General features: G+C 33.2%; 1 protein-coding gene across 6 annotated transcripts; it reads left to right on the top strand.

Annotated features, from left to right (window-relative positions):
• The first annotated feature begins 1,054 nt into the window (after positions 1–1,054).
• Positions 1,055–26,980, top strand: LOC134252341 (potassium voltage-gated channel subfamily C member 3-like). Of its 6 annotated transcripts, none has more exons than XM_062734781.1 (4): positions 1,055–1,229; positions 6,913–6,963; positions 13,613–14,428; positions 24,641–26,980. In XM_062734781.1, exons 1-4 carry the CDS (start codon positions 1,101–1,103, stop codon positions 25,670–25,672), a joined length of 2,028 nt encoding a protein of 675 aa, XP_062590765.1. In that variant the 5' UTR covers positions 1,055–1,100; the 3' UTR covers positions 25,673–26,980. The 6 variants fall into 6 exon arrangements, with proteins under 6 accessions (XP_062590765.1, XP_062590766.1, XP_062590767.1 ...); XM_062734783.1 differs by lacking the exon at positions 1,055–1,229 and adding an exon at positions 2,962–3,144 and having other exon boundaries at positions 24,641–26,979; XM_062734782.1 differs by lacking the exon at positions 6,913–6,963 and having other exon boundaries at positions 1,056–1,229.

Raw genomic sequence — 26,980 nt, 5'->3', positions numbered from 1 at the left:
GGATAAGTTTTTGAAAGGTAGTTCAACCTCCATGGTCAAGGTCAAAGGGCCAATGTTGTTGGTTTCTAAAAAACAAAAAGTCTTGTCACAAGGATTATATATGTGAAGTATGAAAGCCATAGCTTTAACCGTTCAAAAGTTATGGCCAAGGTCAAAATTTTAAAAAGTAGTTCAAATACCAAGGTCAAAGTTCTTGATATCCAATGAAAGGTCTTTTCACAAGGATTAGATATATTCAAAAGTTATGGCCGAGGTTATTTTTTTTAAACTCCATGTTTATGGTCAAAAGGTCAATGATGTTGGTATCCAATGAAAGGTCTCGTCACAAAAATATATACGCGAAGTATCAAAGCCCTAGCATCTACCGTTCAAAAGTTATGATCAAAGTAAACGATTGGAATTTTTGTGTCAAATTGGTTCAAACTCCAAGGTCAAAAGGTCAAGTTTGGTGGTATCCAAGAAAGGACTTGTCACAAGAAATACACATGTGAAATATGAAAATCAAATCTCCACTAAAATAAATGTTATGGCCTACTTTGAAGTTTTGCACTCAAACAGACAAACAGACAGACACGACAAAAACTATATACCCCCGAATCTTCGATTAAAGCGAGCATGAAAAGAATTGTGTGAGAAGATTGAACCTATCATTGTCCTTCCACGTAATAGAATTTTGGATATTGAACAATTTCCATTTATTTTTGGTTTGTCGAAGATTTTTCAGATAAATGTTTAAAAATATTTTTTTGTTCTTTTTGTCCCCTTTTGAAAACGATACGAAGTCCTTCCATGGATAAATATTGGTGCATCAAAGTTGGGGCGTTTTGATTATGAACAGTATTTGACAAAACAATTGTTTGTTATACTTATGTCACTTTTTGAAAATAAATTCAAAAAAAGTGTCATACATATTGCGTAATTAATCCTAATCGCCCAACTCTTTTGTCAACCAATAATGTGCTCAATTAGATAATTCAAGCGCAAACAACTTTTTTTTTAAAATGTCATTTCACCTTTTATTCGTACGTCGGCCCTCTCTTTCTTTTTTAAATATCCCCTGATCTAGCTAAAAGATCTCTTGTGAAAAGACATGTAAAATAATGTCAAGGCACCTAAGCTTGGGGATTTTTAAAACAGCTTTCACGACACCAAACTGCCTCTCTACACATAAAGATGATGATTCTTGTGATTGCGATTTAGAAGAGATAAGCCTGAAAAGCAAGAACAAAGTAAGTAATCATCTTCTATATAACTTATTAAGTTTGACCAGAAAACGGGACGATTGTTTGCCTTTAAGTCCCGTTTTCTGGTCAAATGGACAACTTAAAGACGGGGGAGGGGTGTAAGGATGGGGTTGGGTTATTGCTGAGGTGAAGCGTGGATTCCTACATGTAGGTTTAATAAAACAATAAGAAGACTCACTTAGATATTGTTTAATGACTTTTTCCTGATTCTAGTTGATAAAGAATTTTTTTTCATGTTTTAAGATTTGAATTTACTGAGTGGCGAACATGTTGTAAATTTTGCATTTACACCAACTTCGTAAATTCAAAATTTACAAGATATTGTTTTAAATCTACAAGTATGGTAAAAAGGAACTATGCCTCACAATATTTATAATGTCCAGTTTTTATTGTAACTTCATTTCTCAATATTTTACATTATTTTCTTTAAATTTTCAAAAATGATTACATAGGGAAAAGTATTTTATTTTTTTCATGTTAAATAATTCATCGTAAAGTACAAGTCAATCTTAGCAGAGTTTTGGGTCTATACATATTATTAACATGATTTAAACCCCTTACTCCACTCAGAGGCGTAGTCACAAACTTAAAAGTGACAACGGGCGAGATCTCAAACGCCGTAGGGTCTCAGAAATTCTTTGGGCATGCAAAAGTAAAAAAAAAAAAAAAAAAAAGTAAAAGTGGGGGCCGTAGCAGCGCGGTGAGATCTCCAAAAATCTTTGACAAGCAAAAAAAAAAAAAAAAAAAAAGATGCCAAATTAAGATGTCACTGCGTTTCCGCGTTTTTAAATGAGATTTATCGTCTTGTGATTTTTTCGACTGCGATTACACGGCGACAATCCTATTTGCGCTCCCGTGGCGTTTCTACAGCGGGGCGGGGGGGTTAGGTTGTCAGCCAGCTCACAAAATAAGAGCAATGGGATCAGAATTCCAACGTATTTGATTCACAACATTTTTTTCAAAGGCAAATTATTTTCAATTTTTTTTTGTTCAATTTTTCTACATAAAATTGAAAAAAAAAAATTGAGTTTAATCATTTTTATAATATACAAATTATGTATTAACATTTTTAATTATTTTTTTATTGGCATATATCTGTGATTTTTTAAACAAAAATGTTTTACATTCTATATATATCACTAAAAAGTGTGGTATTGGAACGCAGCAGCGCAGTGAGAACGCCGTGAACACGAGGTGAAAACTCCTAACGCGCCCCCGGAAGCATCAATCGCCGAGAGATCTCCGTGGGAACGCAGTAGAACGCCGTGAGATCGCCGTAGAATCGCGCCGTCGCCGTAGGAACGCCGTGACATCTGTGACTACGCCTATGCCACTTCTTATCTAAATGTTTCTATGCTGTACATGTATACACGTAACCCTGTCGTTGTAACCTGAACCGTTCTTTAAAGTTTAAAAAATATAATAAAAGTTCGAAAATATTTCACACCTGTTTCCTTTTATTCAAAGGAAACAACATTTTTTATTTAGAGTTCTAAATCTGGAAATTGAAAACATTAAAAAGAGTAATTAACATGTACATCCGAGCTTAACGCTGTTATTTTATTTCGATATATTCACATAAATCGGTTTTAAAATGATAAAATGGAAAATAAATCTGGCTCAAAATGGTCTTCATTTAAACATCCAAACGCCAACTAGTGATTTAAAGTCTTTCAAAGTCACTCAGACAGAAAAGTTGACACTACTATGAGGATACTTGTGTACACATGCCGGTATGAGGGATACACGAATACGAACTTTTACCGAATTTCAGTGAACTTGGGAGTTGATATGTTAGAGACAATGTCATATTGTGATTGACAATTTACCATATATTACTCAGACCGATCAGGATCTTGTGGATCCGGAATAATTTTGCCAAGAAGAAGCATGTCTGTAAGTTACAACTTTGAATAAACGTGGCATATGCTGTCATTACGTTCTATTTATAAATTAAATGATGCTAATATGATTCAATCAAGTAAATTTAAAACAAGTAAGGATTAATTTTGATTTGAAAAGAAATGCAGGGTTTTCCTCCAGATTCCAGTACTCATGATGTTCATGCTATTGCTATATACAATGTACCCCCTAAACGGGTATTTCTTAATACTGTCTCAGAATGGTGTATTAGCTGACAGGTGAATAAGGGTTGATATTATTATTTTCCTACCTTTAGAGATATTAAGAAGGTACATCTAGAACATATATCACCTTACTTTATAAAAGACTGTTTCCACACAGATGACAACAAATTCTATTTATTTCTACTAGCATTTACATGTAATTACAATCAAATACAAATTGTAAAATTTCTCTCTCTCTCTCTCTCTCTCTCTCTCTCTCTCTTTCTCAAATGTGAGCTGTTCAGCAACCATAGGCACTTTTTTTATCAACAAAGAAAAAAGTTTAAAACGCCAACCGCCTGCGTCCGCAACTTTGCTAACATTTCGAAAACTAGAATTAATAATGTTGTTAATTTATTGTTGTTAATTTGTTTTTAATTTGTTGTTAATTTGTTGATCCCCAGCCTCCTTAAATAAATAATAAAATAAATTAAACAAAGGATTCGAGTACCACAGGAACTGAAACATTGTTTTTTTTTTGGTTTTTTTTTAGAAAAGCGTGGGCGAACAGGAACTTAGTTTAGAAAAGGTGTTAATTAAAATATTTGTTTATAAATCACTGTGTTTGTGAAAATCAGAACATTTCGATGTACTGTGTTAAGTGGCAGTTTCTCAGAAATCATTCAAAAGAGTCATTCTAGCTGACATGGAACAAAATCGCATGAAAAGTTTTCAGGTCAGTAAGTGACCACCTATGTAATACATGTTCATGTATTTAAATTTCTTATATTTCAAAAGTTGGCAAATTTAAACAAAATACAAAAATGATCAAATTCTAAAAGTAATATGTATGACATTTTTCTTTGTCAAATGAAAGTTATCATATCTAAAAATTAAAGTAATATCTGGTGGTTAATTTGTTGTTAATTTGTTGTTAATTTGTTGACCTTAAATTTGTTTAAATTGTTTAAATTTCTTTGTTCAAATCGTGTTCACAGAAAATACCGTATGTTTGTAATTATGTAACAAAAAGGGGCAAATCTATACATAAGAAACACATTTTTTATGCGCCCGGATCGATAGATCCCGGGCGTATATTGTTTTTGTTTTGTCTGTTTGTCTTTCTGTCTGTTGTCAACTTTAACCTTCGCCATAACTTTTGAACAATAAGAGATAGGAACTTCATATTTGGTATGCATGCACCACTAATGAAGTCCTGTCAAATGACATCAAGGTCAATGACGTTGTGACCTTGACTGTGACCTATATGCTAAAAATAGCTTTTTCCACTGTTAGTCATAACTTTTTAACCATAGGAGATAGGGACTTCATATTTGGTATGCATACTCCACTAATAAAGTCTTTCAAATCTTTCCTGACAAGGTCAATGATCTTGTGACCTTGACTTTGACCTATATATTCTAAAAATAGCTTTTTCCACTGTTTGTCATAACTTTTTAACCATAGGAGATAGGGACTTCATATTTGGTATGCATACTCCACTAATAAAGTCCTTTCAAAGTGGTTCTGACAAGGTCAATGATCTTGTGACCTTGATATGACCTATATGCTAAAAATAGCTTTTTCCACTGTTTGTCATAACTTTTTAACCATAGGAGATAGGGACTTCATATTTGTATGCATACTCCACTAATAAAGTCCTTTCAAAGTGGTTCTGACAAGGTCAATGATTTTGTGACCTTGACTGTGACCTATATGCTAAAATAGCTTTTTCCACTGTTTGTCATAACTTTTGAACCATAGAAGATAGGGACTTCATATTTCATATGCATACTCCACTAATAAAGTTCTTTCAAAATGCCATTACAAGGTCAATGATCTTGTGACCTTGACTGTGACCTATATGCTAAAAATAGCTTTTTCCACTGTTTGTCATAACTTTTTAACCATAGGAGATAGGGACTTCATATTTGTATGCATACTCCACTAATAAAGTCCTTTCAAACGACGACAAGGTCAATGATCTTGTGACCTTGACTGTGACCTATATGCTAAAATAGCTTTTTCCACTGTTTGTCATAACTTTTTAACCATAAAGATAGGGACTTCATATTTTCAAGGATATAAGCTTAATTCACTAATAAAGTCCTTTCAGTAATAAATCTATGGACAAGGTCAAAAATCTTGTGACCTTGACTGTGACCTATATGCTAAAAATAGCTTTTTACACTTTTTGCCATAACTTTTAAAAAGATAGTTTCTAGACATTTGACTTTCATATTAATGGTAAACATCTTCATACTTTCCACATGAACAAAGATTAAGTTCTTTATATATACCATGGTCAATGACCTTGTGACCTTGACTGTGACCAATATGCTAAAAAATAAAGTATTTTTGTACTTTGTTGCAAAAAGCCGGGCGCAAAATTTTCACAAACACATTTTGTTTTTCTTAAAAATAGCAAGATAAAAGAGTCAAAATAAATCAAACATCCTTATCTAGATTATCTACGTTCAAAACCTGGGGCTAGAATGGTACAGAGATATAGGGAGTCAAGCTCTTATATATACATGTATGAAAGTATGTATAAAAGTATTTTTATTCTTTAGAATTCTTTTACGAACAGCAAGCTTAAGACGTCATTGATTCTGATAAATATGGAACCATAAAGTTTTTCCAGGATGGGTTGAGAGATTAAGCTTGGTTTCATGAGTGTCTTGATAGTGAGTCGAAGTATATGAAAGTCATACAACGATTAAACCTCAAGCTTTCCCATGATGCAAATTTAAAAGTGTGAATTTAAAATTTCCCTGAAAAAAGCGGAACATTAAAGTCAGGTCATTTTTGTTCCTCTTGTCACTCATAGCACCAGAAAAAAGAGCAGCAATTGTAGTGTAACTTCATACTGTCATAAAACTATGGTCGCTACGTTGTTCACACAGAGGGAAGTCAGTTGAGCTTTTGAGTAGTTAGTACTTTCGTACATGAAATAAATTTCAACTTAATTACAAAATGTTTTTTTCAAAATATTCAATGCTACAAGCTTCTGGGACAGTGTAAAATATTACCACTACTGCCCCTTCTCATCAAGCGTGTAATCCTGAAGAATCTCCTGCAAAAAATATTTTATTTGAGTAAAATACCAAGAATTTTGAAAAATGGATTAATTAAAGTGCTTCTTTACAAAAATTGGAGTTTATGTTCTCACTAGAATTATACATCGCAAACCTCAACGAATTCGAATTCGACCGCTGAATCATCATTACCCTACAATCGCATCATCTCGGGTCTTTCCGTCAAAGGTCGGAAAAACAACCCTAGTCGGAAAGGCCCAAGAAGTTGCGATTGCTTCACTCTACTCACTCAGTACAGTAAAAGTCGCGCGTCACAACACTCTTGTCGTAAAGTTTTGTTTCTTTGCCAGACAAACTCTAAGTTTACCTTCTTCATGCCTCTTTTCTCTCTTGCTCGTCAACATTTGTCTCGTAATTGCGCTATAGGCATCACAGACGATATAAAACATGACTGCCAAATTTTTCACACCGAAAGTCAAAGTCTCCAAAATGTTTGAATTTTTAGGATCTTGTCATACTTTGTAGCACCTATATGGATCTTTTATTATGGTGTTTTTCATTCAGATAATGGATTTTAATTTGATCACAACTTCTACACCGTTTCCTTGCAGCAAGGTAGGAGCTTGATTTTACTTTTAAAAAGCGTTGTGTTTTTCTGCTTTTTGGTCGTTTTTGTCGACCTTCACCACAAAGGTACGTCTTAGTAGGGTACATGTAACTATCACCACTGGCACTAGCTGCTTACTGCATCGAAAGATTACGATCAAAGGAACTCATCAGACAAGAGTCTTGCGTAACGTCTGTTCCTAAAACAATACCTCCGTGATGTATGAATATGAAGTGTCTAAACGCTTGTTTGCTTTGGCCCCATATTTTATTATTTTTTTATGCTGCTGAAATAAGCACCGGCATCCCGCCTTTGCGTTAATGAAAGGTCTCCCCTGCATTATTTTCCCATTCGTAGGTCGAAGGACTTGGTATGTATAAGTGATGGGGTTGGAGTGGATCAATATTTAGATACAGTAAGATATCTGCTTTTTTTAATTCAAATGATTTTGATTTATCTTGAAGTTGCTTTTCTGGAATTTTCCTGATTTTACATGCATTTGTCATTGGTTGTCAAAGAAAACAACGGGAAATCAAAATCGAAATAAACCTGTTTGTCAAAAGAACTTTTCTTTACAATTCTTTTTTTTTTTCTGCAAATCAGTTTTTCTTGATTTTTAAAAACACCTCTATTCGACATAATCTAGTTTATCTAAATTCAATTTTCTTGAGTTAATTTCCCTAATACAAAACAATCTAAAACAAAAGAATTAATGATAAATTGTAAAACTTCCGTGCAACGAGGCAGCCAATCTGAGTTACCAATAATTTTCTCTATAGAGGTTCCTTCGTATGTTATATACATAGATCAGATATTATTTTACAGTGCTCATTATATAGTATTATGCAGCATGTATAGAGATCATTTATGCTTTCTACATAAGGAAAAATGACGGGTCTTTAAAATGAGCGTGACTTACTTAAGACTTACGTGTAAATACATTTTCTCCCTAAACTAAACATTTGATCTAAACTGGTGATAATGCTTTAAAGCAAAATTAATTGTTTATTGAACCTTTAAATGTATCTCACATATTTGTACAGTTGTATTTTGGTTTCAGCTTATTCTAGAAACGTACTTCAATGCCGCAAATCCCTGAATACCTATTTAAACTTTTTACAAAGAAATATGCTATTTAATGTGTTGGTAGTATTAAACTAGAGCTCGATGAAATCTAGATATATATGTATTAATGATTCTTGCAATTTTTTTCATATGACGATACACATTGCTTTTAAGAGCATCCCAAGTATTTAATATTTAAAAATAATACCACCCGAGTGCTTTATATTTGTCAGTTATGGTCCCTGGGGATGCGTTAAGATAATTGATAATTCACATCTGATATAAATTTATGGTAATCATCATATCCTTAGCGCAAAGGAAAATGTACACATATGTTTACTATATGTAATTGAAACATTAAGCAACCGGCATCGAGAACAGGTTCAAACTTACCAACACCTTACCAGCATTTATTACAACTCGTAGTATAGTTTACGATTGTTCGTCAAAATTAATGCTTAACTGATCAATTGTGGAATTACTTAAGGAAATTTTAACTTTATAAAATAAATTTGTTAAAGCATGTATAAGAATTTAAAATAGATATAGGTGGTTTACAAAGACAACTAAACTCTTCTTTATGGAAGATGCACGAAGACGCGATGAAAGTCTGTCACCCTATATTAAAGCCATTCTTGTTTTCGCTAATCGCGGCGAGGAATACTTCGCTAAGGTCAATCGTATAGATAGATATGCCAGAATACATTCTTTCTATGATGCAAGATCGCTGAGAAACAATAATGTGCATACGCTTTACGTGTAGATGTAGTTAGATTACTTGAATGTTTGACAGTTTGCCGTTGTCGTATAAGCTCCAAGAGAACGCGAAGATGTCAAGGCCCTGCTGTGTGGTTTCAACAGGATCGTAAATTATTTGTCTGAGGGCACTTGCTTCATCCATTGAGTTCTTACATGTGCATGTGTACCAAGTATCCTTCATTATCTTTTGTTGCGGAAAATCATGATCATGATCAGTTGAGAGAAAAAAAAAATTCTCGTAGACTTGCAAGCTGATAAACAAACGGTTATATAAATATAGTTTCTTATAGAAACAACCTGCATTTCTTTTACAGGATCTAAAAATACGGATTGATTTTAATAAATTGCTTGTTCTAAGACATAAGGATTGAGTCTTAAAATAATACATGTAACATACTTGTAAACTATATAAGTATGAACTTAAAAAATTTGATCTCTTTTTCATTATGTGACTAAATTTAGCATTTCTATCTTGGCGACGAAAGCATTTTTTGTATTAAGGTAGAATTTGCATTTAAGTATTTAGACTTAGAGCCCCCTCCTTTTTGCTAAGTCTATATATATATATATATATATATATATATATATATATATATATATATATATATATATATATATATATATATATATATATATTTGTTTATATTGATCACGAAGCATGTACTTTTACTGAAAAAGTACAAATACACCTTGGATCCAATCCGAACAAAACTTAAGCTGATTAACTAATTGCTTTTCAGACAAAACAGTCTTAGTCAATTATACATGAATATAGATTATGTTTATTATCCTTTAAAAACAATATCAAATACATGTACTGTACATTGTATCTGTACCTACTACTGTAAACCAGTCATTTGGAGAATAATTAAACTGGATTTCAAAAATAAAGTATACACTTCTAATTTTCGAATAATTTTCAACATTTTCCCCCAAGTCAAGCTTCTTAACTTGATAACTACTTGAACCAATAAGAAATGCATATAAGTGCGTAATCAATTCAAAAGCTCATTTTAATAATAGACAGAATTAAATACTTAATACAACTTATTAATTAACAAAGGAAAGGTGGAATTTACGAACGAATATAGATTTAGAACTTATAAGGACATTGTCAGGAATGGAAGAATTACATGTGAGTATACGTGATTATATCTAAAACCAATGTTTAAATTTTGAAACAAATGGTTTTAACCATCAAAAAATTATTTACATCCACTGAGTATTATATCCTTTATATTATGAAAAGGTCGTCTATCATTTACTAAACAATGTTAAGCATGCCACGCCAAGGGAACGTCTCTTCCATCAATGAAACATTATACATATATTGCCCGAGTTTGAAGGAAACATGCGTTTTGTCGGAACCAAGAACCAAACTGTCTTTCTGAGTCCGTAAGACTGAAGGCAGACAATTTGGTTCGAGGGTCGATTTTGTACGAGAACTCTGTCAATAAATGTTTTGCTATACCTTTAAAAGTTTGTTCCTATACAAATCTATACGAAAAAAAATTAACATTTCTAATGTTTTGCAGAGCGGGCATGAAAAAAATCGATGTTGGATCGCTGAGTGAGATGTTGGACCGGTCGATGAGATGCTGGACCGCTTATCACAAAATGGGCGGAGCTTAATCTCATTTTCATTCGTTGGTGTTCAAAAGTGACGGACCTGATGTTACATCACGGAAGACAGTACAAAATACATGTATGTCAAAAAAAAGAAAGGTATAACAAAACATTTATTGACTATGTTCTCTGGCAAAATGCGTTTTGTCGACCCGCGAACCAAACTGTCTGCTTTCGGCCTAATGGCCTCAGGCAGACAATTTGATTCTTAGGTCGGACAAAACGAAAACAATAAATGTATATTAAACCTTTCAATTTTATATTTCTTTTTTACATACATTTATCTTGTACTGTCTGCCGTGATTTAATCTAATGTTGAACACCAACAAATGCAAATGAGATTAAGCTCCGCCCATTCTGTGACGTAAGCAGTCCAATATCTCATCAACAGAAAAATCAAAATAACTCGCTTTCACTGGTCATGTATTTTTCTGTAACAGCTGAATTAATAATTCCCCAACTAACAACAGAAGAAGACATGTTAGTATTTGAAAATATTTGTATATAAAAAAACAAAACATAAATGCCCCGATATTTTAAAATTAAATTCTCTAATAATAACATTCTTGTAAGCAATACGACTTAAAATTGATATAAAGCTTATTAACAAAAATGATTAATAAATATAAATGATATGAATAACAAATACATAGTTATTGTAATTAACACTTATTTGCCAATTGAAAACAGATGTAAATAAGGAAGCCAAAACATGCAATACGTCAGAAAAATGCAAGCCTTCACGCGAGTTTCTGTAACACGTTATTTTCATAAAACACAGGGGAAACATACGGTTGTGATTACCGCGATATATAATGAAGAACAATAATAAGTTAAATATGCTTTTAAAAAAACAAAAAGCGTAGGAAAATTTAGTACATTACAAGTTATTGATTAAAAATTATTAATGATTGAACACAACATCAAGAATATTATAACAGTTCTTTTAATATATACTATTTGGTTTGTAATTATAGCAGACCAAAGGACCATTGTGGCTCATTGATACACGATATATACTGAGTACATTTACAAGATACATTTGTATTATATTATACAGGCAAATGACAGCTGATTCAAAGATACTACAGAATGGAAACATGTGATTATAGGAAAATCGTGACAGAAGTAAATTGAAGAAACCATAAAACTATATGTCATATCAAAATCCGTTTTTCTCTCTGTTTTTTAGCTTTTAAAAGATATCAATATTACTTCTGGAATTTTTCTTCTTTTTTTTTGGTGAGGAATTTTAATGTGATTGGATTGTCTAATGGGTTCTATTTTTTGTGCATTTTAATATCGTTGATTTTTTTAGATTGAAAATTTTTGTTGTAGATTTATATTCCGAAGTTTCGTCTTGTGGTCAATATCAATATTTTCCTAGTCAATATCAAATCATACTGCCCTCAAAAGTCCATGATGCAAAGTACTTACTGCCTTATTTACTCGTTATTTTCCCGATAGGTATGCCTAGGTAATATTTACAAAAGAAACAACAGAGAAACGAACACCGGCTTCCTGGTTGGTCATCATCTATCAATTAGCAACAATAAAAATATATCGTCTGGTAATTATCTACCTTCCCACGAGTCTATATAACCTGTCTTCTGCCATTAACTTCTGTTTCTATTTACTATTGTATTCTTTAGCAACATACATGCACTCTTTGGACGTTTTGTTCCTTCGCGTGTAAAATGCCAGGCGAATTTTTGGTTTATCCACTTCTCTAGTTCTCTATTTACAACTACCCGCTTAATACATTTATATTTTGCAGGCTTAAATACAGTTTTATGCCCCCTAAACGAAGTTTCGAGGGTATAAAGTTTTTGCCCTGTCCGTACGTCTTTCTGTCTGTTTGACTGAAAAAAACTTTAACCTTGCCTATAATTTTTGAATGGGTGGGGCTATGGCTTTCATATTTCCCAAGATCTTTCTCTGGATACCTTAATTTTACCCCTTGACTTTGGCCTTTGGGTTTGACCTACTTTTACAAAAAAATCCACACTTTAACGATGGCCATAACTTTTGAAAAGTTGGAGCTAGGGCTTAGACCTTTTAGTTAGTATAAATATTTTTGACCTTTTCAACTTCACAGAGTTTGACCCACTTTCTGAAAACTTTAACATTGGCCATCACTTTTGAACAGTTAGAACTAGGGCTTTCATTTTTCACAGATGTATTTCTTGTAACAAGACCTTCCCTTGAGTACCAACAGTTTTGACCTTTTGACCTCGACCTTTGGAGTTTGACGTGCATTTGAGAAAATTCAACCCTCGCCATACTGGGGCATCAATGTTTCAAACACATTTTTTTTTTCATTTCCTCCTCTTCTAATTTTTTTATTCAACATGTAAATATGTATTTATAAATGAAGAAAATGTAAACTCTTTAAAGATATTTTATTATGTGAATGGTATATATATAAACTCCAAATACTAGTAATCTAATTTAAGTGCTCCTACATTAATCATTTATTCTTTTGCAAAATTGCTCGATCTCCCACTCTGAATCTTCGATAACCCTCCGAGACTTTAAACAACCTATAGCAATGATTGCAACACGAAAGTGTAAAATGAATTAACGGCGATAATAAAACCCAGAGATATAATATTACCATGAGGAAAACAGGTACATTAATGAGTGCTTATTTGGCTAAGAAATTCAGAGCAAATATATTGAGCTATTTGGGGGAAAGGGGTCAGTAGTCGCGTTCAGCACTGGCCAGTGAAACCAAAACACTTATTTTCTTGGCCTGATGTTTTCCCTCGCGTCAATACCGTACATCTAGGAGGTTGTAGAAACAATGTAGACACCCATCGACCAGTGTGATGGCTTAAGTCTTTATACACCTGAAAACGTTGATTTTCTTCTACCTATAACAGAGAAGTTCTTTCAAGATTGACAGTTTTAACAATGTGTTAATTTAATCCAATCTGCATTGCTGAAGACAATTTAAGGATTTTTATAGTTTTCTTAAAACAGGATGCGTGTGTCTTGGACGAAAGCTCTTCGTGCAGTTATGAAATGGAACTGTAGGCGCACAAGTTATTCCATCACACCGTTTCTTCTGTGGAAATAAGGATTTTTAATACCTTTCATTCCTTAGCTTGCATTGATATTCAAAATGTAAACATTATTGGTAGGTTTGGTATACAGTAAACAGTTTTGATGATGAATTATTGTATTTCTGCCTTTCCTCCCCAGACTAGGCGGACGTCCATTCCTCTCTCCAGGGGTTCCACGAAACGGAGAAAGCAATGTGACAACCATGGTCGCTATAAATCCACCCGGCTCATGACACCGCAATCAGATGAAAGTGAAGACGAAACCAATAATTGCGTCAACTGTGATGCGCAAAGGTCTACAAATAACAAACACGGCCGTCAGGTAGAAAACACAAACAGTAAGAGTTCAGATGGCAATATGGCGTTCCCTGCCCTCTCCGTGATGGGTGGCGGGGGGCAGATTGTCCGATCCCGAAGTAAAGTCAGCATCAACGAACCCGATGAAGAACAACGAAGCCCGTACCGACACAGCATCCACATAAAAAACAAGGAAACGGTCATTCTCAATGTGGGTGGACAAATTTTCGAAACATATAAACACACACTTACCAGATTAAAATCGTGTAAACTCGCCAGTGAATCAGAACTTCGAAGATATTATCGTGAAAGCAAGGACGATTATTTTTTCGACAGGGATCCGCAGTTATTCAGTGTAGTGTTGAATTATCTTCGGACAAACGAACTTCATCTACCCACGTACCTCTGTGGGCCAGCGGTCCAGAGAGAATTCGACTACTGGGGGATCGAGGAAGAGGACATAGAACGCTGCTGTTGGCAGCCTTACAACACGTGGAAAACCCAGAACAAATCTCTGGAGAAGTTGGAGTATGATCGAAAAAGATCCATGACCCAACAGCACCTGGAGAAGGATAGAAACAGCCCCCATTTCTGGACCCGATGTAAAGCTATAGTGTGGAACTTCCTCCAAAACCCAAATACCTCACTAGGTGCTAAGGTATGATACAATGTATAGTTTATTCCTTTGTACATTAAGTCAATATATGATATTTTTGCATTACTGTAGTACTGGGTAAGTATTTTTAATGTTTAAAAGTTAGGAAATAACACTTGCCCCCCACATTTCCAACCCTTCCTGTTAGTTCTGCAGCCTGGGAATATATGTACTTCACTACTTCACTTGATGCTGAGAGAGTAAAATGCAACATTAAGCTAAAAGTACAGTTTAAGAGTTTTATATATACATGTATCCCTTTTCAATTTTTGGAGATTTTTTTAAAAAAAAGTTTTGGAAAAATTACTTCATAACTGCGCCCTTGATAAAAATGAAGAATATAGATTGTTTTTATTCAAGAGTTTCTTTCTGTTACTTGCCAAATTTATAGTCTAGTCCGAGTAAGTAATTAAACTTTGATTAAAATATCTAACAGTATATAAATGTAAGTCAAAATTCTTCATTAAAATTCTTGATTTTCGAGCAATTGTTTACATACTACTCAATAAAAAAAATAACAAAACAAAAACATCAACAACAACAATAATAGCAGCTAGGGAAAATTCCAATTTACCCCACTGGTCAATTGTTATTCTTTTGATTACATATGCATCGGTATTGTATACATGTATAATGTCTATTTACATACTACTCAATGAAAAAACAACAGCAACAACAACAACAACGAAAAAAGTAGCAGCAAGGTGACATTTCAGTTTACCTATTAATCAATTAGAAGAAAAGTTTGGGACTTTCATGCACTTGGAAATTTTACACTCCACTCGCTCGTAAAAGACTGGAATTTTTTTATGTTACTTGTAGAAATATCTTGGCGTGTGATGGTCCTAGTTTACTATGCATAATCAAAAACAGGGTGGGGTGGGGTGTTAGAACTCTGCGAAATGATACCTAACGTGTTTGATGCATTATATACAGTTTTTACATTAAAAGTATTGGAATCCTTTTAATAATTCATTCTTTGTTTCCAGACGTAAAAATATAGAAATTGTAAATTCTCTAAGTAAAAAAAATCTCATAAATCGTTTTAAGAATTATCAGAAGCAAGTTCAAAAATAGCTTCAAATTTAATATCTTCGTGAAAATGTCGTTACCTTGTAGATAAATTGAGCGAATATTGAATTTATTTGGTGCCAAGGTCATACTGTACATGTTATATAACTTAATAAGATTTCTCTCTCTTATTTCATTTTGCACTTGATATGTTAAATTCACACGTCAAGTTAATGAAAATCAGAGGAAGAAATAAGCAACGGAATGACATATAAATGCACATGTACAAAAATATTAAATACATTTGGCCGAAATTATGATCGATGTGTCCATCAAAAAATGACATTGATCAGGTGATAATGGCTCAGGTTTTACATAAATATATTGTTAAGGCATTGATTTTCTGGTGAAGTGAGAAAAAAAATACCTATATGAAAATGAAATTTTCCAGGAATGTACACACTAATTAGCAGTGGTCGTTATATAAATATAGATATTGCTGGAACAACTGATATTTTGTTCGTGTTATTGTATCAATAAGCTTAATGTAAATCAAGGACTAATTATAGACTGTTAAGCTTCGTTTTGCTGTATATCTTGGTTATTTTTTGCGGAAGGACAAAACTGTATAGAATAGGCACCTTTGGAAATTATTTGAATAGCATCAACCAGTATATAGAAGTGAAAAAAGCGCGAAAATAACAAGAAACGAAACCAGATCTGCAAACATACAGTGTGAGTTAAAAATGAATCTGCCCCTCAAACTTGATGATCTTCTAGGTAGGACAAAGATATGGCTTCTATATCAAGTACAGGTCAAGCGTACCTTGAGTCAAAAATTCAAAGTGCATCACAAGAATTCAGTACATGTAGCACTGCAGCGAACCATTTTAACAGCCTCGGGTGTCCTGAGTCAACGATGGACCTATGACAAATTTCATTCGTTATTCTACGGGCTTGGCTCTCTCATTCAGAAGCACCAATGAGACTTGAGCTTTCTGGAGTAGATGGAAAACGTAAACAAGATGTACGCAACTGACACCTCAGGCACGTGTTACAGGTTTTTCGTCACTGAATGATTTAATATGACCTGTCGAATGATGAGAGAAAAAAAACAAGATTTTTTAGGTTGGGCAAAAATAACAAATATTCTGGTATGTTGCTATTAAAAAAATCATATTTAACAATACGGTTTGAAGTACCAATACATTGACATAAGCTTGGACTCAGGATTTCTATAGTAAAAATATAAAGTTTGATATTACAAGTGTGTTTCTGATCCTATCAAACAGTATAAAACAAAAGCTGCTGTTTGGGTGCATTTGGTGCATAACTATAATCGAATTAATAGGAACTTTTTATTCAAGTTATTTATCATGTATTTTCTGCATTTACGTCAGGCATTGATTAATTATTAAATGTTGTTTTACTTCCATTCGAGAATATTTTACCCAAATAGACGTCAAATTGACAACATATACTGGTTTCCGGTGAAAGGCTCCAAATTTAGAATACAATAAATATTAATATTATAAAAAAAGCGTTTTATTTTCTATCAAAAATATTGCAATATTTATCGCAATTCAGTTAGAAATTTCGCAATATGTCGCCATACGAAAATCATAGTCAATTCTCTTAAGATTTGTAATACTATTGATAGACGTCGCTGCAGTCAACCCGTATGAATACAAAAGAAATTGTTTTTGTTCTCAAACTTTCTGTACTGTTATAATACAGACTCCACTCCACGACTCCACAAGACTCCACTCCACCCCACTCAGCTTTTTACCCCAAGCTGCCCGGGGCCGTAGAATATGGAATGCAATTTGTCTAACGGCAACGTGTTGACTCATGACCCCTGAAGTTAGGAGGATGGCAGATTACTTGATGTACTAAAATATAAAAAAAATCTTGAAGCAATTCAGTGAAATGGGGTGTATTTTGATATTGAAACAAAAATATTCTGTTATAATTTTATAAATGAATAACAATATTAGTTGCTATTTAAAAACACCATAAAATACATACGGCCTTATGCGTCTCCGGGGCACGGAGAGGATAAGTAAGTATAAAATACATGCTATTTCAAAACACTAGAAAAAGATAAAATCAAACAGATAAAAATTCTTTTAAAAATGATCTTAGCAATTCAAATTTTGAAATGGTAATTTCAATTTTCAGTATTTTATCACACCTTATTCGTATACTCTCTAAATGTTAGGAGAGTAAGTACTTATCCAAGTAGAATGTACAGAATTAATTCACAATAAATGGGATGTATATATTTTATAATATGTTAATAACATGTCTTTATATTAGAAATGCTTTAGCCTACCTACAAAGCTTTATGATAATCGTGATGACTTCAACTTGTCAATCATTAACTTCCCTTACTTATACACAACCCTTATCACCTTCATATCGGGTTTATATCTCTCCATTGGTTCGCTACGCAAGATCATGCTGATTACTCTACAAAAGAACAATTTCTAAAACCAGACAAGTTGTTGACAAACAAGTTGATGAATCAAGAATATCACCAGTCTCATTAAAAGTCATCTTTTCGAAAATTCTATGATCGATACAAATTACTTGTCAGCAAATACAATCTGTCCTTAAGTCTAATGCTGGCTGACGTTTTCATGCTTATCCTAAGGCTATTATTTGCACCTTAATTGTCTGTGGATTTTTTTCCCATTTATCCCGTCTGTAAGGTATGCTCATACCTGCGTTCAAATTCTGATTTTAAGTTCCGTGTTTGCTCAAATTGCTTGAACTCTAGTAAATGTGTTAATAAAAGGGATAATGTATGAAACAACTGTGTTTTATTTCATAATTATACATTTACATGTATTTTATTTGTCTAAATGTCCATCCATTTCGATAACTTGCACTCGGGTTCATAATTTATCCTGTGCATATACAATTAAAACATGAAAAAAGACATGACAAAGAGTTCATTTTAGAATAAAATTCTTAAAATAATATATTTCTTACAATATCTAACTAATTTCTAGGTCTCTAATTTGTGTTCCCATCACTTTGAAATGTAGTAGTCTTCGTGTCTTTCAAGACACGTACGTGTAATTAACCGACCCATCAATAAAACATAAAGTCCACAATTTCAACGATTTCAATCTACATTCAGTAGAGACTTGATGTTATATTTGTGTTGCTTTTACAGACGTTTGCGTGTTTAAAGGTTAGATCTAACCTCCTACTGTGGCCATATCCTAGCCTTTGGAGCCTTAGGTCAATGGTAGTGCATTTCATATAGTCTAGACTACATGGAAATGCATGTACACTCTTATGACTAACGAAATTCCTCTTGTTTGATTGGTTTGAAAAGATTTTACTCATATTTTTAATTACAAAGGGATTGGAAACAAGTTCGAAAAACGCCCTCACCCAACTTTATCAAATTAGGTCATATATAGATATGATCAAGATAGTATTTCTATCTTATGTCCCTGCTGTGGCTTCGCTTTAAAGGTCATTATTTTGAATTGACCCTGACTGGGAGGTTTCCTATTCTGTTTCTATTTATGAAATGTTTTCTTTTTCATAGTGCATGTGTTCACATTTCCTTGTAAAAAAATTATTCATTATTTTCTTGTTTGTCCCAAAATTGATTTGAACTAGCTAAAATATATACTCTGTATATTTAATTGAACCTCTAGCTCAGGTTAGTAGAAAAATTTAAACTAGTGTGAGCTTCTAAATTCGCGCCAGAAATAAAACCAAGATGAAAAATCATATTCGCGGAAAATTACAAACTGACAAACATTATAAAAGAGCTGAAAAAGGAAAAGGGGGATGGGGTCTACTTGGCTAATGGGATTGAGTTTACGTATAACTCAAAAACAAAACGACCAAAAATTAGAAAAACTTCCTGAAAAAATCAAAGTACTCAGAAGTACAGAGAGCCGGGCTCATTTACAGAGTAGAATGGATTTCTTACATGAATCACGTTTATATTCTGATGAAAAAATTATTTTAAAACTATCAATATAAATGATAAGACACTGACAGTGAGTTTTTCAATGCTAATACCACGGTCTGATTTTGTCAGAATCAGAATTGATCTGGTACCGCAGCTGAATGTAAACAAACAGGCCAGTCTGGTTCCCTCTCCTGCTTTACCTCGTATGTGTAGAGAACTACGGTAACACTGATTATCAAAAATCCTTACGCTAATGAACTATGCTCTTTGACTTATGAAGTTTTCAAAGTCATTACTACTAATGTTTCTTTTATACAGATAAAACTTCGTTTTATTTTTGTTGCTTTATTTACCGTTTGTATTATCTCAAAAGCGGTTGAAGTAAGAACTATATTTTTGCACGTAACTTTAAAATGGCGACTATGGGGTTAACATCCTGCCTTGAACAGCCGGCAATTGCTCTTTGAGCAATAAGCCCGGCTAAAAATGAGGCAGTGAGATTAAATCTTCGTGTAGGAAGTACATGTAAATAGGACTTGTTATCTAGAAATATATGTGTGCAATTTAATATCTCCTATTGTTAAACTGGATAAAAGACACACCCGATAATATAGAAATAGGACCGATTTGTTGAGTGTGTAGAGATCAAGTCAGCTATATTGAATAATCGCACACTGTTACTACGTTAGAGAGAACATGTATCTTATCTAAACCGGGAAGAACTAATTACCTTCCTGAAACCAGATACTAGAAGGATTTTTGTTCTTTACATAGAAATTTTAGGCCTCTTCTTCAATTGCGATTATTTATCATTTTAAAGTACATTCTTAATTCACTGTACATGTTTTCTGGGGAACAAAACTGAATTTGAAGAAAAAAATTCATAACCCCCCTCCCCAAAAAATATAAAATATATACATATATATTTGATTTTTTTAAATTAAGAAATTGTATTTCCTTCTGATGAGTAACAACACGACATGAATGAACTATAAAAATTCCTCGGGATTTTTAAAAAATTGTATTTTGAAATTGTCGCATTCGTTTAGCTATCTTAAATCTTGAAAAAAGACAGAAAAACGTGGGATATTTCGGACATATCTACAAATATCATTATATAAACTATCCAGTCCATATGCCTGCCCTCTGGCATCATAGTAGAGGATTAGCTAGGAACATCCTAGGATATATTATCCGAAATTCCCGTTGTATTTTTGAGGAATAACTGTCTAGTTTTTTTGTTTTATCATGAGATCAGTCAATTTCCTCGCGTGATAATTTGTATAAACGCTGAAGGCGTTTATGGGTAAAATTATCACGCGAACAAATTGATTGATCATCATCATAAAACAAAAAAAAAACAGTTATTATTTACCTGATCCTTAATTCAATTTTTAAAAAACTTCAATAATAAGAAATTTCAGTATCCCCACTAAGTGTATTACTAAGCAACACGCAGGAAAAAAGCATGTAGTTCTAGATCTGTCACGTGCTTAGAAAATCGCTTTATGGGATTATAAGGCCATTTTATCGCAGAGAAAGTCATTGAAAAGAGTAAATATTTGAAAGTAAAGAATGGGAGTGAAACCTTACAGTAACTCGTCTATGTAAGTTGCAAATTCGACCAAAGTATTCAAGATGCATACGAAATAAACAACACACTCCGCTATGTTTGACGATCCCCGAATCCACTTCCATACTTTGTCAATGCAGTTTACTGGGATATTCTTTTTGATCTGAACATTCTTTTTTAAAATATGTCACTATACAAGGTGTACTACCTGTATAGATATCTCAGCTCATATTTTAATCCTCTTTCATATCTCCTAACAAGTTATTTTCATTTTTTTAGCTCACCTGAGCCGAAGGCTCATGTGAGCTTTTCTGATCACATTTTGTCCGGCGTCCGTCCGTCTGTCTGTCTGTCCGTCTGTCTGTCCGTAAACTTTTCACATTTTTGACTTCTTCTCAAGAACCGCTGGGCCAATTTCAACCAAACTTGCCACAAAGCATCCTTGGGTGAAGGGGATTCAAGTTTGTTCAAATGAAGGGCCACGCCCTCATTCAAGGGGAGATAATTGAGAATTAGTGAAAATTTGGTGGTATGTTTTAAAAATCTTCTTCTCAAGAACCACTATGCCAGGAAAGATGAAACTTATGGGGAAACATCCTCAGGTAGTGTAGATTCAAGTTTGTTCAAATCATGTCCCCCGGGGGTAGGGCGGGGCCACAATGGCCGACCAAAGTTTTACATAGAAATATATAGGAAAATTCTTTAAAAATCTTCTTCTCAAGAATGACAAAGCCATAATTCATCAAATTTATATGGAAGTTGCTCAGGTAGTGTAGATTCAAGTTTGTTCAAATCATGACCCCCGGGGGTAGGGCGAGGCCAAAATGGCCGAAAAAGTTTTACATAGAAATATATAGGAAAATTCTTTAAAAATCTTCTTCTCAAGAATGACAAAGCCATAATTCATCATATTTTTATGGAAGCATGCTCAGGTAGTGTAGATTCAAGTTTGTTCAAATCATGACCCCCGGGGGTAGGGCAGGGCCAAAATGGCCGACCAAAGTTTTACATAGAAATATATAGGAAAATTCTTTAAAAATCTTCTTCTCAAGAATGACAAAGCCATAATTCATCAAATTTATATGGAAGCTTGCTCAGGTAGTGTAGATTCAAGTTTGTTCAAATCATGACCCCCGGGGGTAGGGCGAGGCCAAAATGGCCGACCAAAGTTTTACATAGAAATATATAGGAAAATTCTTTAAAAATCTTCTTCTCAAGAATGACAAAGCCATAATTCATCATATTTTTATGGAAGCATGCTGTTTTTTGACGAATATAATAAAAATATTATTAAAGAAAAAGTAATAAACAGGTAGTGTAGATTCAAGTTTGTTCAAGTCATGACCCTCGGGGGTAGAGAGGAGCCAAAATGGCCGACCAAAGTTTAACATAAAAATATATACGAAATATTCTTTAAGCATCTTCTTCTCAAGAATGACAAAGCCATAATTCATCATATTTATATGGAAGCATGCTCAGGTAGTGTAGATTCAAGTTTGTTCAAATCATGACCCCCGGGGGTAGGGTGGGGCCAAAATGGCCGAAGTTTTACATAGAAATATATAGGAAAATTCTTTAAAAATCTTCTTCTCAAGAATGACAAAGCCATAATTCATCATATTTATATAGAAGCATGCTCAGGTAGTGTACATGTAGATTCAAGTTTGTTCAAATCATGACCCCCCGGGGTAGGGCGGGGCCAAAATGGCCGAACAAAGTTTTTAAAGATATATATACATGTAGGAAAATTCTTTAAAAATCATTTTCTAAAAAATAGCATATCCATGATTGGTCATGGGACTACTTTTGGATTTAAACTTTACAATAAAAAGCCATTTTTCTACTTTTTCCTACCCTTAGTGCTCAGGTGAGCGATGTGGCCCATGGGCCTCTTGTTTTTAATTTCAATTGGTTTACTTTACGAAATTCAGCTGCCATTTTTTTTTCATTCATAAATGACGTACAAGAAAATATGTAAACAGTTGTTTATTATTAATAACCTTACTTTTTATTTCGCAAACAGGTTGTCCTTTAGTTTAAAAAGTACGTTGCTTAGAGACGTCTATAAGATTAGCGTTCACATATCGTCAATTTTAATTAAATAGATCTTGTTTCCCATAATACCTACGGAACATTGAGCAATAAAACCAGGACACCACACCCCAATCAATCTGCGGAGTTATAATATCGGATTATATGATTATTCCTAGAGACAAAAATAGTTTGCCTACAAAGGAGGGAAGGTCATATACTAGAATCACATTCAGCGGAGTGATATTGAAATCACTGCTTAATTTGTGTACAAAGGCAATCACCTATTATCACTGTACATGTACTAAAAAGGGGGAAAACAGATCATATATATATACTGGTTTTCTGTTTGTGTGTTTAAAAAAGTAGATGGTATGTTTTAAATAAAGGTATTTCCATCCTCACAATTTTATGGGTTCGAAGTAGAAGAAACTGCAATTTTTTTCACATAGTACAGTTAAAATTGAATAATTACCGCTAAAAATGTATATGTTGCAATATTTCTAGAGATGTAAGACATAAATAAACAGAAGCATATGCCAAAAAATAGTTTTAGTATACAAGTAAGTTAGAAATTAAGTTAACACTGGCTTAAATACATAATATCTGGCTTAAATACATATACTTTACTAAACAATTACTTGTATTTCACCTATTGAAAGGCATTTATTCAAAAGATATATTTCTATGGGGTATGAATTTAAGGGGGCCGACTATAGTTTCCATTGCGCAATATTTCGCGCATCACAGTAAAATGAAGCGTATTTACGGTTTTAATGCAACTTTTTTCGCTTAATTATTAAAATTAAACAAAATTAATATAGGTATAAAAATGTAGTTACAATTTGATGTAACTGATTTTTTAACCGATTTTGCAATTGATAGGCAGGTTGACGTCGTTGCAGTGTGTTTTTGACGTTATGATAAAGAAAGGGGTAACAAAAATATTATTAAAGAAAAAGTAATAAACATACGCTCTTGAAATTTATAACATAGAAATTTGAGAATATCTCCAATATTTTTATTATGTTTTCATGTGAATCCATTGTGTGCGTCATATTTTGTAGTACTCTAGATAAAATATTAAAACTTGCTAATTTTTTGCATTTTGAGATGCCCCCTGTGGTAACAAGACGGTAGAATTTTGTGTTTCTTACATATAATGTATAATATAGTATTACTCATCAAATATTATAGTTTGAACAAAACGTCTATTGTAGTATTTGTATGATTTGCTTTAAAGTGCTAAAAATTGGCATTTTCCTATATAATCCTATAGTAAATGTACCTGTATTTTGAGACCGTCCCTCAAAAATACCTGGATTTCCCCCAAACTTTGCATGTACACTGAAGTTAATGTAAGTTATATGGTATAAAAATGAAGAGTTTCGCTATTGTAGTTTTCACACAATAAAACTATAGTCGGCCCCCTTAAATGACAGATTCTGCGAAAACCTATGACATCACAGGAGGATGGAAATGCCTTAAGTGAAATATAAATACGGTGTAAAAAAGAAATTTTGGTTCATCATCAACATGTTTTGAATTTTGCAGAGAAAAAAAATGTTTTATGTACTTTTCTTATTCATTTTGAATAATATCTTGAAATTCTTAAAAATTTTATAATGGATTTTTAAATCAAGTATTTTCTTTTCAGATATATGCGTGGATTTCCATCATTTTTGTCTTCCTTTCGATATTCTCATTCTGCGCGGAAACGCATCCATTATTTCGAATTTCAAAACATACAGATTTCCTCAAGGACTATGAAACTCTATACGATCTCTTCACATTTTCCAACATTCACGAAGCCCGAAACCACACGGTAATCCAATCGAACACCACCACGGCCGAACCCGTGGTTCCGAAAAATGATACAGTAGTTCATCCGGCGCTCATAATAACAGACCTTGTTTGTGTGTCGTTTTTTACTGTGGAATTCTTAACACGATTCATTTTTTGTCCCCGGAAGTGCCAATTTATCACCGCCTTACAAAATATAATCGACTTCGTCGCTATACTTCCAGATTACATCGAATTTCTCTTAAAGATTTCCAATCCACAAGGAAGTGACTGGCCTTTTATGGACTTTATTTTTATTTTACGCATGTTAAGGTTATGTCGTATATTCAGACTCATCCGCCATGTTCCCGGGCTGTGGATATTACTTTATACTCTCAAGGCCAGTTTCAATGAACTTCTCCTCATGTTTGTCTTTCTTCTGATCGGGATGGTCATCTTTGCCTCCTTGATACATTTCGCAGAACCGGATAGTGGCTATGACAACATTCCAATAGGTTTCTGGTGGAGCGTCATTACCATGACTACTGTGGGTTACGGTGATATGAACCCTGCAACAGCTCCAGGCTATGTCATCGGAAGTCTTTGCGCAATATCCGGTTTACTGATGATCGCTTTCACTGTTCCAATTATTGTTAGTAATTTTGTACTGTACTACACTCATGTGCAATACGGTTGTATTCGACATGGACGAGATAAATCTAAGTTACTGGACATCGCTAGCGATGAAGATGAAGAGGATGAAAAAGACGAAAGTTTGAAGGACATTTGCTGTCACGTGGATGAAGTGAAACAGACGACAGAGGATGAAAAGGAAGATAAAAATTCCGAATTAACTGAGAATGGTCATTCTCGAGGAACAGACGGAAACTGCAATAACCTTGGATGAAATGTTTAAATACCATGATATAACTTCGTTTTATTTATTTACTTTTTAAATTGTTCGATTGTTTATAGATTTTTATACACGCAGTGCAGTGTCATATTTTAAACATCCATTTGTAACGTAGTTTTATATAAGTTTTGCATTCATATTTGATCCAAGAAATTATTGCATGAGAAATGGACACATTTCTAAATGAATGATAGAAATATCTTCACACTTGTTTTTAAAAGTATGTCCTGGTTCAATTATTCATGTTCACATTCCCAATTTAATATTGATTTAACATACATTTTCTTCTTCAGTGTATTGTTGGAATATGAATCTTTGGCTTAATCTTTGACTTTTAATTATTATGATGGCACTTTACTTGAAAAAGTTTTTTGTCACATATTGTTAAATGTTTGTTTCATTTGAATCATTCCAAGTGTTTACATTTTTTCAACAATATTTCTTATTTCCCTTTTTATTCATATTTTACTCAACCTTCAGGGCATTATAAAATATAGCCGGGTCTTACAGCGTTAGAGCGATTCAAAGATAAGAGTTTTGTAACTTAATAAAAACTTTTTTGAAGATGAATAAAGTATCGATAAAGCAATTAAATAATATCGATTCGTCGATATATCAAAATATACACAGTACAAGTAACATATCATCAAGCAAGAAAATTTTACAGACTTACGAGAAACCTTTGTTATAAAAGCAAGCTATAATCTGGTCTAGTAATAGAAATGACATTTTATAAAGTTTTAACAATAGTGAAGCTGTGATTTTCAGCTGTTGCTACATCTGCAGGTGCGTGATCTCCGAAATGAGCCATATCGATGTGCTTAAATATCAATACTAAAAAAAATCGATATTTTATCATTTACAGCCTATAGATGTCAATATCCATCAAAGAGAGAATGTATGATGAGGGCTTTGAAAATTTCTGTATAATACATTTTTTACTGTATTAATAGAAAAGTTTTGGGGGAAAAAATATGTAGGTACATGTATACATATATATGTAATTGCAGAAAATAAGCGAGTAAAACCTTCAAAGACGTTACGTACTAGTACGTTTTCGGAAGTTAGAAAAGTAGAAACAGGTGTTCGACTGGATGTCTAATTTTATGTAGCATAGCCATATTATGAAATTCATTTATCCTCTCTCATTTTAAGATACTCAAACACTTTAAGAATGAAGATGTAATGTTGTTTCTGGTGCATAGTAATATTTTAGACAATTATTTATTTTTATGTCTCCGAACAGTGCCATTTTATTCCTTTGAAATGATGATAAAGTATGTACATGTACATGCAATTTTA

Source organism: Saccostrea cucullata, unplaced genomic scaffold (assembly GCF_032062105.1).
Source record: "Saccostrea cucullata isolate Sc308-1 unplaced genomic scaffold, CSIRO_AGI_Scuc_v1 ctg69, whole genome shotgun sequence".
In the NCBI taxonomy this organism is placed as follows: Eukaryota; Metazoa; Mollusca; class Bivalvia; order Ostreida; family Ostreidae; genus Saccostrea; species Saccostrea cuccullata.
The sequence above is the reverse complement of the archived record's forward strand: the minus strand, read 5'-3'. Positions and strand labels throughout refer to the sequence as shown.

Excerpts from the sequence above, each read along its gene's own strand:
- LOC134252341 (XM_062734781.1), top strand. The coding sequence starts at position 1,101 with ATGTCAAGGCACCTAAGCTTGGGGATTTTTAAAACAGCTTTCACGACA. Across the intron at positions 6,964-13,612 it reads CACCGTTTCCTTGCAGCAAG|ACTAGGCGGACGTCCATTCC; the intron begins GTAGGAGCTTGA and ends TTTCCTCCCCAG. Across the intron at positions 14,429-24,640 it reads ATACCTCACTAGGTGCTAAG|ATATATGCGTGGATTTCCAT; the intron begins GTATGATACAAT and ends TTTTCTTTTCAG.